The 14,619-nt window shown below is 45.5% G+C and overlaps 1 protein-coding gene across 1 annotated transcript in view; it reads right to left on the reverse strand.

Moving 5' to 3' along the window:
- The window catches only part of TNRC6C (trinucleotide repeat containing adaptor 6C), a 115,089-nt gene that overhangs the window by 36,124 nt on the left and 64,346 nt on the right, over positions 1–14,619 (reverse strand). The window contains 1 exon segment of the mRNA XM_079134193.1: positions 7,643–10,240. Coding sequence (XP_078990319.1) covers positions 7,643–10,240 — 2,598 coding nt within the window.

A 14,619-nucleotide genomic window follows, 5' to 3' on the forward strand; every position in this document is an offset into this window, starting at 1 on the left:
ACTCCAAATAATCCCATATCCACAAAAGCACAGATCACTCAAATCACCGCACACTGCTTAAAATGGAGTTACTTCTGCCTGCTAAGGTCACTAGAAGCTGTTTCTGGATTTGTGGTGTGAAACAGTTGAACTGGAAGAACATGTTGCAGATTCATTCTATCTCCAGGTGACACTAGTTTTTGGTACCATTTTTACACCAAACAACAAGTAAACTTTCTAGGACAGGTGTCTTAAGCAAGGGCATTGTTCTCTAGTTTTTGCTACTGCTGAGACATACATAACAAGGGAGAAAATATCCTAAATTCAATTTCCCCAGGTTTTAGTTTAGAAAATGGAAGTCATGCCTCTTCCCTAGCTAACATACATGCTCTCTGCTTTTATAAAATTTTGTAATATAATTTTAAAACATCTGTGCTAGCTTGGGTATTATGGGCACATGTCTGCAATCCCAGAGATCAGGAGGCAAGTTTGAGGAAGGAGGATTCCAAGTTTGAGGTCAGCCTCACAGCAACTTAGCAAGACCCTGTCTCAAAAATAAAAAAGTCCAGGGATGTAGCTCAGAGTTTAAACAGCTCTGGGCTCAATCCCCAGTACCAAAAATAAATGGAAAAAAAAAAAAAAATCTCCATCAGAAAAGTAATCATCACTAGATGGCCCAAATGCAAAGTCAAGTGTGCTTCTGGCTCCAGCCCTTCCTAACCCACATGAGTCAACATGGTGGTTACTGCCAACACAGCTGCAAGGCTTGCTGGCTTGGAGGGGTGCTCTGGAGGAGCAGGGACAGGTAGGTTTGGAGATAAATGCTCTCTAGTAAGACCAACACTCACAGTACTTTCCCTCTGGTTTTCTGACTGACACATGGAACTAATACTTTATTCCTTTCCAGTATTGAAGACAGGTAAAATCCCACAACCCCCCTGTGTGCTGGCTTGAGCAAGGGTGGTGCCTACACTGGCTTCCATATTTGACTTTAGGGAGACTATAGTGTTTTCTCTTCCCCACATCAATCCCTTTCAACTTATCTGTGTATCTTTGAGGAAACCTGATAAAGAGTTCAGGGATAAAAGAAACCATCTCTGAAGGTTCTCCTATCATTGTTAGATTCAGTTACCTGTGACATAACTGTGCTAAACAGTTGTATTAATAATTACCATTCTGCATGTCTGCAAGTTCTTTTAAGTATCCCAGAATATTTATTTCTAAATGTACTGGGTAATCAGGCTGCTAAGTAGTTTTAGGATCTTTTTTATTCCCTCAGAAACCTAAGTAAAATGCTGTGTTTGTGTTTTCTTGCTCTGGCCACTTCCCCACCAGTGGGTGAAATGTTTGATGGCCTGCTTCTATGATGCATGACAGCTTCAGGTCTGTCAGGTTTTGCTCAGGTTAGACCATGCCACTGGGGTGATGTCACCAGGAATGCCATGTGGGTCAGGGGATGCAAGCTGGCGTCCTGCATCAGTGGGGACTTGCAAGCCCTCTTTAGGTGGCTTATTGTCTCTGATAAAAAGACAGGCACAGGAAATTTCTGTAGATTGTTACTGTTGTTCTACCTCCAGAATAGGGTTGAGCAACAATCCAGTTATCCAAGGTATACTGCACTTCTTAACATGATATCAGTTTTCCTCAGGTTCACAGGTAATTAATTAATATCAACATAAGAATGAGAAAAAAAAGATTGACATATCATTTGCTCCTATAAAAATGGATATGCAAAATGTTATTGAGAAACCATATTTTGTATGAGGACAGCACAATACTCATAAGTGGTAGTTATGAGTACAACATTTAAAAAGTAACAAATCCAGAAATAAAAGACAATTACATGAAATTAGCACAGGACAACAGCAGAACTGCAGAATACCTATAAAACACCAAATTTATAAACAGCAGAAACCTCACTAGGCAAACAAGTAGGAGGTTTTGTTTGGAGTGGAGGATCTCAGTGGAGCTATGGAACAGTGCAGCTGCTCCAGTCAGTGGCTAACACGCCTGGCAGGTGCTGTGACTGCTGGACAGCACAGTCCTACATGAGGGCATGAGGCTGCCCTGCCGGGCACACGTGCATGGTGTCGTCATTGGCAGGAACTGGTGTGAAACTGCCTGTTACAAGAACAGGTAGGTGTAAGAATATTGCAGAGTGACAGGCTCTGAGCACTTGGAATCCCCAAGAGTGATAAACTGACTCTCACTGAAAAAGATGGCTTGGCTCAGGTCTAAGGCTGGAACATCCCAGGTAATATGGAGCAAGGATACACCATGCTGCCACTTTAAACCCATGGTAGAAAAAGAAATTGATCTTGTGAGAAAATTGGTAAATAACTCTCTACTCTGTGTTGTGTAATACACTGAACCAGACAGTTTCTGTACAAGGTATTACCACACAGAAAAAATTCTATAACTTTTTGTCTCTGTTAAGTGGTAAAACTAAATTCACAATTGCTTGTACAACACTGCTTCATGCACAGGGCCCAGGAGCTGGCAGAAGAGAAGGAACACAGAAACAGCTACCATGTTGGGATGAAGTGATCACGGCAGTTTTCTTCTATGTTGTGAAACGACATCGTGCAATTTGTATTTTTCATATATAAGAATGATCTTGGCCCTTCTAACTGAAAAAGAATGCCTTTATCAGGGTAAAGTTCACATTCCTTGTCTATTAAAAACCAGTTAAGAGCTGGGGAGATAGCTCAGCTGGTAGAGTGCTTGCCTGTCAACCACAAGGCCCTGGATTCAATCCCCAGCACTGCAATAAAACAAAACAAAACAACAACAACAACAACAAAACAGTTAAAAGTGGTTCTAGGTTGACTATTGAAGGGAACAACGGCCATAATGTGCCATGTGGTTCCCACTTCTGCAGGGTGACATGGTATGACATTTCAGAGCAGTCTGGAGGCTGAGATGCAAATTACACATGGGACTTCACCACCTCCTTGGCACACAGGTGTTGCTGTAAGTTACGAACCCCCTGGTCATGGCTGTAAAAGGAGATGGCACGTGAAGACACTCCCTGCACAAGGTCACAAGGTAGAGGCCCAGCAGCTGGGGATCCTCTAGAAGGTACCAGGCCACCTGGGAGCACAGCTATGGGACGGTTCATGGTGGTGGCAAGGAACAGTGATAGCATTTTAAAAGGCTGATTTTTCTCAGAGGCCTTTCTGTGAAGCAAGCTGTATTGAATTTGGCATTACTGGCTTCTCTCACTACACTATACCATGTCTTCATTTGCAGATTCCTTCTCTTTTTTTGGCAACACTTTTTTACTTCCTGATTTCCCTCATTCTCGCAAGTACTTCTTAAAATTTAAGCACTTAAAAACAATAGTTATACAGAAGCAGAAAACAGTGATCACAAATTCAAATGTCCCAAGGAAGCAGCCAGTTAATATAAACTGTCCTGGTGTAAGGTGGACACAGCACAAATTTGATAACCAAAGGCTACTGCTCAAAAGCCTCAGGACTGGGAACCTCAGGGCCAGCAGGGAAGGTCGCAAAGGGAGCATACACTCTAGTTGGTTGCTGCCAGGAGTCCAACATGTCAGAACCTACAGGTTTCCAAAAGGAGCCAGAAATCTGCAATTTTTACATGAAATTTTACATTAAAAATGCTCATTTAGTCAGGTGTGGTGGTGCACATCACCTGTAATCCTAGCAACTCAGGAGGCTGAAGCAGGAGGGTCATAAGTTCAAGGCTAGCCTCAGCAACTTAAGGAGGCCCTAAGCAACTGAGCAAGACGCTATCTCAAAATAAAACAAAAAGAGCTGGGAATGTGACTTAATGGTAAAGAAGGCATGGGTTCAATCACCAGTGCTCAAAACAAACACTTATTCATAGAAAAAATGTGGGTCAAAAGGACATGTTTGTGGGACCAGGTGGGGCCTGTGATTTGGATGGCTGATGCAGGGGCACTGAACTGCAGGTGGGTCCACACGGGATTCCTGATGAGGCAGGTAGCATTAGGGAGGTAAGGGTGAATTGCCAAGGATGTGAGAGGCCTGAAGGACCACATGCAGCAGTGAACAAGGAGGTTGCACAGGAAGGCATTTGAATTAATGCAAAAAGGACAGTTCTCATTTCAGCCTAGCTGCTGAATGTTCACCACGAAAACTCCATGGCCGCCCAAGTCCCCTCTGCCTTGTGCAAGTCCCTCCCCACCCCACCTCCCTGGGGCTCTCCCCAGCATCATCACTGCTCATGCATAGTCCACCTACTGCAAGTCCCACGGGCAGGGTCCTGGCTGCTTTGCTCCCTGCTGTGCTCCAATGCAGCACTGTGCCCTGAGACCTCCAGGACCTGACACTGCCCAGCCCTTTGGGATCTGGCCAGCCACCGGCTCCGTTCTCTGCACAGGCTGATGCAGGCTTCCCCCCCTTCACACTTCCACTCCTCCCACTTCCTCTCTACTCTGGGCTGGTGCCGGTGCCCTTGAGCCACTGAACATTTGCCTGCCCTTTTCTCCACTGAGGCAGACCAGGAGTCTCCCGCCTACTGGATGGAGGGCCCTCCTCCCTTCCCACTCCTCATTCTTTTCTGTTGGTTCCTAACTGTGCTCAAAACTCCACCATCGTATGTATTTTGCTTCTTGACCTTATACCTGTGCTCACAGTCACTCTCCCATACCTGCACCTTCAGTCAGCTCTGTGCCAAGACCTGGTCTTCCATGTCCAATTCGGGCACCGGACAAGTCTGAATTCTGAGCAGAAGTCTGCTGTGCTCATGGATAGGTGAGCAGATGACACAATAATCTCCCTTGCCAAAGCCCTTGAGTCCATCCTCCTTTTGTCTCCCACATCCAAATGATACTCCTTTTAAGTCCACCTCCATCCATCTTCACCCCACCACTGTCCATTCCACTGGTACCTCTTCTCCAGCATGGTTTCTTTTTACATTCATTTTACTGATTCCACAAAAAGTAAGTCTAAGAGTTCAAGTTCTGCTGACAACTGTTCCTTGTTTTCCCAGACCTCTGGACATGGTCCAGATGGCCTAAAAGATCCCATTGACCCAGCCCTGGCTCCGCTTCAGTTGCTGCTTTCTGCAAAGCCTTCCCCATCACAACACCAAACTACTCTGGACTCCTATGTGTTCACACAATTTGTTTCTTATGCCACCTCATGGGAGCTATGCTGAGGGCAGAGGTAAGGAAAGAGCAGTTACAGCTGATGTCTGGTAGGGTATGGAGTGAGGCAACCATGGAAGAAGATTCTCCACTCAGGTCTGTCCAGCAATACCTGGCTGGTCAGGATGGTTTTTTAAACCAATGTGTCTGCATATGACAGTCAACTGGTACTCAATACCACTTTGCTGCTCCCCATGGGCCTTCTGGAATTACTAATGCCGAGTAAAAAAACGACATTGCAGACTCTCTCACAGGTGGGGTTCCGGAAGACAGGAACCATCTATCAGATTGGCCAGAGACTATCCTGAGTCCTGTCTTTATGGCATTTTTATAAAATTTAGGGGCAATATAAAGCTGGAAGAAATAACTGTTGATGATGCCTATAGAATCAGGGGTCAAAATGCTCTCAAGGGCTGGGGTTGTGGTTCAATGGTAGAATGCTTAGCCTAACATGTGTGAGGCACTGGGTTTGATTCTCAGCACCACATATACACAAATGAATAAAATAAAGGTCTATCAATAGCTAAAAAAAATTTTTTTTAAATGCTCTCTAGAGGCTGGAAGCCCTGATCATAACAGCTGACCAGGAACGGGGCTTTCCACTTGGGGCTCAGTAACCATGCAGCAGAATAGTTTTGAGGGAGAAAAGGAGGGGCAGCTTAATCTCAGCCTTAGGAGGAAAGATGTGATTTTAAGCTCAATTTGAGGAAAACTGCATGTGACATGGCTCAAAAAGCTAATGGAAACTTAGGATGCATTTCTAGGAGTACGGTTTTGGGGTGAAGGAAGTTACAATGTCAACTAACTATACACTGGTTAAAGAGTACTTAAAGCAACAACATCAGTTCTAGGCACAAGGATTCTCACCGAAACAGCTTCCCAGATGACCATGGAAAGGACTGAAAACTGTAAGTCTAAGGAAAGCTTTTAAAGGGCAGGAACACCTCCTGGTCACGGGTCAATGAAATGTGATAACCATGGTCAACTGCTTGAATTTCTGCAGTATAGAAGAAAAATTAATTCTGATATTGTTTCAGGAGACAAAGCTATAAGCATAATCACTGAAATAAAAGAGCAGTGCAAGGAAAAGAACAACAGAGGCAGGAAATGAACTACACCGGGAGGGGTGGGCGAGGTCTCGGCGGAGGCGTCTGGTTCTTTACTAAGTTGGCAGAAGGGATTTCAGAATGCAACCAGACCAGGAGCTGGATCATAGTCCTTCTAGTGCCTCCCACTTCTAAGAAGTTCTGAAATTTGGTGAGTAGTCTCCTTCATTTGTACAAAGACTAATATTCCAGTTAGAAATTTGGGACTATTGGTAATTGTGCAGTTACGAAGTCCAACTGAATTTTATTTGCACCCCGTATAGTCAATGCTAGGTTTCTCTTCTCTATTGTAATTCAAGCTCTCTGGGGGGCAGGCTGAATTATCTCTTCATCATCTCTTCCACTTGTACCACGGAGGAACTCAAAACACAAGTCTTAGTTTGAATTTAGGAAGACATGACTGGTACAATGTCCTTCACATTTTACAAAAATTGTTTTCAGTGTGGACCACACATCAGAAAAACCTGTGGAGCTTTAACGCTATTGGTGAATTGGGCTTCATTACAGACCCACTGAATTGAACTCTCTGGGACTGACATCCCTCCATCCCATCAAATTCCCAGGTTATCTAAGGAGTCAGGGCTGAGAACCACTGGCTTATCTGATAGAGATGAACACATTTCTAAATTAACATAACTTTCCTGAAGAGGACGTGGGTCTTCTTTCCTCTGCCATCTTGTGATCATGGCTTGCCACTGACATTGAGGGGGTTTGGGTGTGTGGCAGGGTTGATATGGACTATCTGCACAGCATGGGGTAGGGAATGGGGCTGTACTTAAAAACTCAAAACTGGGCTGGGGATATAGCTCAGTTGGTAGAGTGCCTGCCTCACAAGCACAAGGCCCTGGGTTCAAACCCCAGCACCGCAAAAAAAAAAAAAAAAACAAAAAAAACTCAAAACCAACTGTGATGGTGATAAGACTGATTACTTAAACAGGCTCAAACACTGGGCAAAGGCTAAATAAATGACAGGGTGAACATGACACACAACATTGGGCAACCTCTAAAATGATGTTTAAGAAGATAGGAAGTAGCACTGAAACATACAAGAATGAGGCTAAAATGAAAAAAAAAAAAAAAAAATCCAAAAATCGTTCCTGTAAAGATACAATCTATCCAACAGTTATATAACTGACAAGGAACCCAGACAAATAGAGAAACCACATGAGCATAACTTCATATAAAGTCCCCTCTGGTAATCTGAACAAGAGGGGAAGAGCTCTATTTCCCCTGTGGATAGAAAGCAACTAGGGGATCCTGCCCCATTCACGATTTTCTTTGGATGATATTGAGGTATGACGCTACAAGGCCAGGGCACTGAAGTGATTTCACGTCATCTGTGGTAAAACCACTATGCATAAGTAATGCGAATAAACTACTCTTTTACTCATAACGCAGCTTACAGCACCTTCCATACCTGGCCCAAGCAATGGCGACCGATTCAGCTGCGTGCTGGCCTGGTGCGGGGGTGGTGTCCCGCCCCGGTGTGCAGGGTTGCTTGTGGAGGGGGTAGTGGTGGTGGTGGTGGTGGTACTGCTCTGGATAACTGGGTTGTTTCTATCCCACATGTTTACAGTTTTATTGTTGTAGTTGCTTGGGTCCCCCCAAGCTGAGGTACCATCATCAATTTCCATTTTGCGTCGGATGGACGGTGGAGAGGGTTCTTCCCAGCCAGTTGCCTCACTGCTGTCCTTCTGCTTGACTGGTACTGGTCCTCCGATCCAGCCTGTCCCTGTCTGTTTAACAGAAGCAGCTCCTCCCCAGTTACTCACATTGTTGTCTTGGGGCTTGTTTGCCCAGTTCTGTTGGGGACCAGGTTTTAGGGACTCCCCCCAGTTTGTACCTGGATTCACCTTTGCATTTGTGCCGTTGCCCCAGCCACTGGTCCCAGCTCTTGTGGCATCATTCCAGCCAGACCCTGATCTAGTACTGTCAGCATCCCATCCAGAGCCATTCTTCTTCCCATCCCCCAGGTGTCCAAGGACAGATGATGAGTCTGCCCAGTCTCCCCCTCCTGCACTCCAGGATGGATTAGATCTTTGTCCATCGCCCCAGTTTTGGGATTTGGGTTTTTGAGGCTCACCCCAGGTGGGTGACTTGTCCTCCTGATTCACGGTCCCACTCCAAGCATGGCTGCTCTTGGCAGCAGCAGCATTATTAACAGCAGTAGAGCTTATCGAGTCCCCCCAAACCCCAGGACCACTTGGTGCTTTGCTGTTGCTGTCTCCCCAGCCCGTGTTTGCTGGCACAGCAGCAGGGGGTGCGCTGGCCCACCCCGATACTGAAGAGGTATTTGTACTGTTCGTGATGGACCCATCGTTCCTCCCCCCTGAGCTTGAAGGCTGAGGAGCTGCACAGCCCCAGGCCTCTGTCCCGTTGTCACTTTTCCTTTCCGACCTAGGGGATTCTTCAAACTCCCAGGCAGTGTTCTGCTTTACAGGAGTCTGTCCCCAACCAGTATTAGACAGAACTCTCGGGTCGAGATCATTCCGTGGCAACTGGATATGTCCCGGGTCCATCGCCCCTTTATCCCGTCTCCGGCCCTCTCCTGCTGCTTCCCTCCCAGGGCCTCCTTCGCTGTGACTGCCAGACCCCTCACTGCTCCCTTCACTTGCTGTAGTTCCAGAAGATGCAGCTTTGGCCCAAGAGTTCACGTGTTCACTGCTAGGCTGCAAGGCAGGAGTCTGACCAGCAGAGCTGGGGCCATCCCACCCTCCTGGTCCTTTCCCACTGATGTCGCTACTGGAATGCTGGTTTGGGAGCTTCCCCCACTCCCCATTCACACCATTAGAGGAGCCTCGGCTGGGGTGGCCCCACGCTCCTGAATGGATGTTACCAATGCCACTGCTGCCACTGCCCCTCCCCCAGGCAAGTACCCCAGGGCCTGCAGGAGGCCCCGAGTCCCAGGCACTCCCTCCCCTCTCTTCCTTTTGTACAGCACTGCTGGATCCATTTTGTTTAGCACTTAATGCTGAGTTCACAGTGTCTGCATTCCCCTGACTGAACCCAGAACTGCTATTTGCTGTCGGAGTGTTACCGGGGGTCAGTCCCCACACAGAGTTGCTTATCCCTTCACCCCCACCCCCACTGCCTTGAGAAGCCGATGATCCGTTAGCACCAGGAAGGCCTTGCAGGTGGGGTGGGAGGATGGCCCCCATGCCCACAGCCACGCCCCAGTTGGGCAGTCCATTTGTCTGCATTGCATTGACAGGGTTTGGTGAGGAGCTCATGGGGTTAGTGTTATTTGGTCCATCAGTGTTAAGGTTCTGAGGTTGTAGGCTGAAAGACACATTCTGAGATGTGGACGTTTGTGGTTCTGTGCTCTCTTGCGGCAGCAAGTTTCCCCAAGCACCTAGAGTGCCTGATGGATTCCCATTCTGGCTGCCCATATTCTGACCCATGGCACTGACTGGACTGCAAATACTGGAAGGGTTGCCTGTGGCCACAGTTCCTTCATGCCCCAGTACAGGCCAGGCAGCTGGGTTGGCATTAGGACTAAGATTAAGGTTAATGCCAGCACTGGAGTTGGAGGCACCCCAGCAATTCTGACTTCTTCCATCGCCAATCATGGTGTCCATTTTCCCATCCCCACCACTGACAGAGCAGTGAGCCAGGCCAGAGCTGGAGCCGGTGGCTACGCCCCACGCTCTGGCTGTGCTTCCACTCCCATTGGCTCCCGTTGCCCCAAGGGCACTCTGATGAGAAGGGCTTTGGACGAGTGCGCCGTTGGTGCCGTTATTGCCATTTGTCTTCTTGGTATGTCCTGTGAAGCTACCCTGGGCACTCCCTGTAGCCATGCTACTGTTCTCTGAGCCACAGTTGGAGGCAGAGTCAGTGTCTGTAGGACATTCTGAGGCAGATTCAGTCTCTGTTCCTGTGATGGAAGGCCACGCCTCCTGGTCAGTCCTGTCTATTATCACTTTTTCCCAGCTGCAGTTGGCATCACTTCTATAAGAGGGCTGCTGTCCCCAGTGGGAATTTTCATAATGATCTGTTAGTCCACTGTGACCAAGATCTAAAAAAGATGAAAGAAAATTCAAAATTAGATTTTCCTCCCATTTGTTAATGAATCAACTGTCAAATAGTCTTTGGGGAAGTTCTTTGTTTCATGTTTTCGATTCTGAATGACAAATGCTAAAAGTGACAGACATTAAAAAAAAAAAAAAGTTGTGTGCCAGAGTTCATTTCACCATGTCCTATTTCCCCTGGGGACAGGCTCTGCCTTGAGGCAGGCCACTTGCCTCTCCACTAGGACAGCAGAGGTCAGTTGCAATACACAGTATCATCGTTTCCATGCCATAACTGTGGCACCGTGGAAGATGGCCCTTGCCTTAATGGTCTGCTGTGAGGATCTGTGTGAAGTGATGCCTGAGGCTCACTCAGCCCACATTGGAGGGGTCATACATTGGATAAGTGACAGGCTAAAGAAGACAGCACCAGGCTAGCAGAGAAGAGGAGGACCAGCTAAGGAGTGCTGCTACACGACTGCCTGGCCATATGCAAAGAAGAAAAGGAGATTCCCTTATTTCAGACAGACACAAAAACACACTCTACATAAAGAAGACCTAATTAGGGTGGGGCGTGGTGGCTCACACCTGTAATCTCAGAGGCTTGGAGGGCTGAGGCAGGAGGCTAGGGGTCAGCCTTGGCAACTGAGCATGACTCTCAGCAACTCTGTGAGACCCTGTCTCAATTCCTGATCTCAAAACAAAACAAACAAACAAAAAAAAACCACCAAGATTCTTCTCCAAAGCACTCCCCACGGATCCTGAGTGCACACACAAGCACTTCAAAGTCCGCTTCTCTTTTGAGGCTTCACTTCGTGTCACTCCTTCCCTTGCTCTGGGATATAGCTCAGCTAGTTCAAGACACTGTCTGTACAATGTCTTGCCAAGACAGGGCCATTGGAGAGGTGTCCTGCCTGGACTCAAGGTCTACTCTGTTTTCCTATCTCAACTCAGTGCACATTCATATTGAGAAGTTTTCTTTCACCAGTTGGGACCCTCTGTCACATTATTAGTCTTCCTTTCCTGTTAACCCTTTTAGACCAGACTGGCAACAATTTCTGTACAGGGTCAGAGGGTGAATATTTTGTAATTCATGGGTCATTGGTCTCTGTGACGACCACTCAGTTCTGCTGTGGTGGTATATAAGCCACTACAAATAATGTGTAAATAAATGAGTGTGGGTGTGTCCAACAAAACTATCCACAAAAATAGGTGGTGGACCAGAACTGGTTCATGGGGACAGTCAGGCTCGGGGACTGCCCAGTGCAGCACCCATTACCTTCTCCTCTGGATTTCAGCTGTTCTCTTGTTCCTTACTTGTTGGTTTTCAACCCTATCAAAATCTAAATCTCCCAAAATTAACTTCACTGAAAATCCAAAGACATGGAGACAAACAACATAAAAAATGAACTAAAGTTGTGTTCTGTTTATTTTACCACTTAGAAGCTCACTAAGGGCAGATCCTAGGTACTTCTCTAAAAATTTCTCTGAAATTATAAAAGCCTAAGTCCAAACCCAACTTATAAACTATAATTTTGCCATGAGAAACACCTTATCATTTAATTTACTTCTTTAGCGGGGAGAGAGGTGATTTCATCATTGTGATGAATGTTATTGGGACAATGGAGAAATTTAAGTATGCTAAATTTGGATATATTAGATAATAGTACTATATATTGATGTTAAATTTCTCAAATGTAAAATTTATAAAATGCTGCTACAAACATTCCAATACTCTTCACTCCTCTCTAACATCCTCAAGTTCCTTTTTTCTCAGCTGATGGGTAGGAGTTACAGGTAAGAAGACCTGACTTGAGAAACCCCAATGTTTTTGTTCTGCAACTGAATGGCATCCACCAACCTCTGCACATGGTGCCAGTCAGGAGCCACATACCACAGCTCAGAGGGGAACAAGATGTTCTGGAACCAGAATGCACCAAGTGGGAGCATCTCAAGTCCACTTTAAAATGAGGACTTCTGTCTTCAATTCAGCCAAGAATGGCAAAACTTACACATGGAATTTCTGAAGGGGCTTAAAATGAGGTCAGGTTAGTTTGCTGTGCATTTTATCTATGTGTAATAATTTATTATATAAGCCAATAAGAACATTTTTTAAGTATATCTTTGTTGTCATGGAAACAGTAAATAAGGACAAAAAGAGACACGATTATTATAAATTTTTCCATTGTGATTAAGCTTTAAGAAACCCCAAATATATGTATTTTTCCAGGGAAAGTACTTTTGGGGTGCTATGAGGGTCAAAATGAATATTAAATATGTGAAAACCAAGAGGTGAAGCATGAAAAGCAAAAATTACTCCACATTGCAGTCCTTACAGTTCTGATATTTGGCCTTACTGCGGGTCATCTCACTTTGGTGCCCTAGGAAATTTTCTAATATGCTTCTCTTTTCCTACCATGTAGGACCCCACACTGTGCCTGCCCTCATATGACTCCTGGTCAGTGTCCTCATTTGAAAGTTTCCCGTGACATCCACATTCAACAACAGTGTATTCAACTGTTGTTTACTTGGTAGAATCTCAAGACTGGAAAGATGGGTAGGACCTGTTCCTGCTAAGAGAACTTTCTACCCAGGACAAAGTTAGGCCTGATATACAGAAGTTTTAGTTTTTCCTTATGTCCCTTCTTTCACTTTTACCTTGTTCTACCACTTTTTTCTTCAGAGTTTTAAAATGGGAATCAACTGCATCTTATCTACCTTGATATCTTTAAAAAATAATAGATCAAATGTAAAAACTTAAAAACTGGAACAAGATGTGGTGGTATGCACCTGTAGTTCCACCTACTTGGGAGGCTGATGCAGAAGGATCACTTGAGCCCAGGAGTTGGGAGGCCAGCTTGGGCAGCACAGCAAGACCCCACCTCACAAACACAACTACCACAACTTGATTGGAAAGGACTTGAAAGCCAGAAAGCAAAAAGGCATGATTCCAATTCAGTATTTCTGGTTCTCAAATACAGACTCAAGTTGATTTGAGAATGTCACTCAAATATCTTATTGTTCTTAACGCCAGGTAAGAACTGTTGAGTGTGAATGTCTAAGGGAGCTTTCTGCTGAGGACACTGCCAGGAATCACATTAGGGCAGGCACTCAAGAAAATAATGCCTTAGCAGACTGGTAAAAACAAAACAAGCAACAGAAAACAAACAGCAGAATCTCTGTCTCCACATGTGAGTAACCTAAAGCCACTTGGTAAAACCAGGTTCTCCCCACACCTCCCTGCTCTTCTTTAAGACCCTGTTGAAGTGGAACTCTGAGGAGTTTGAATAGCAGCATTCTGTCACACCTGAATGTACGTACCCTCTACCCCTTCACCACTAGCATCATCGCCACCACCACCACCATCATTACAATCATCATCGTCACCGTGGTCACCACTGCCACCACCACCACCACCACCATCACCACCACCACCACTACCATCATCACCACCACCATCATCACCACCACCATCACCACCATCACCACTGCCACCACCACCATCACCACTACCATCATCACCACCACCACCATCACCACTGAGATAGATCATCAATACCGTCACCACTGCCACTGCCACCACCACCACCATACAGTCATTTAATCAGTGCACTAGGATATATCCCCAAAATAAAAAGGCTTATTCCCTGTAAGTTTAAAGCATACCATTCACCTTAGGAGAACTTTATGACTTCAAAAATACCTGAACAAAATACTTTTCAGAAACCAGAGTCTCAGCAGGCAAGGTGGTATGTGCCTCAATCCCAGCAACTCAGGAGACTGAGGCAGTAATATCACAAGTTTGAGGTCAGCCTGGGCAACTTAGCAAGACCCTGTCTCAAAATAAAAAGGAGTAGGGAATGTAGCTCAGTGGTAAAGCATCCCTGGATTCAATCCCTAGTACCACACACACACACACACACACACACACACACACACACACACACACACAAAAAAAAAAAAAAAAAGAAGAAAAGAAACAAATCAGTCTGACTTATTAATTCATGAACCCTAAGATGTCCAAAGGACTGAATTAAGTAAAAAAATTGTTTTGAATTGAGTGACTTCATGGAGCAGGCATTTTGAAGTGAAAGAAATGAAACTCTAAGTTGATTCAAGCCTGAATTTTCTTTCAGGCATAGGAGCTTTCAAAGTTTAAAACCACACACCAAACACACAGCAAGTCTGAAAGTGCTTTTCATCTTCATCTCCTTCAGGCATCACCCTCTGCTGCAGGTTGAAGAATATCCAAATAAACCAGTCTAACTGAACCTTACGAAACAAATTATGTCCGTTTTCTACACAGGGAAAGAGAAGCTGACAGGTGTGAGTGGGGCTCAACTAAGGCTTATAACAAAATGCAGTGAGGAATGAATGAGAATGTGTT

The sequence above is a fragment of the Sciurus vulgaris genome (genome assembly GCF_902686455.1).
Source record: "Sciurus vulgaris genome assembly, chromosome: 3".
NCBI lineage: Eukaryota > Metazoa > Chordata > Mammalia > Rodentia > Sciuridae > Sciurus > Sciurus vulgaris.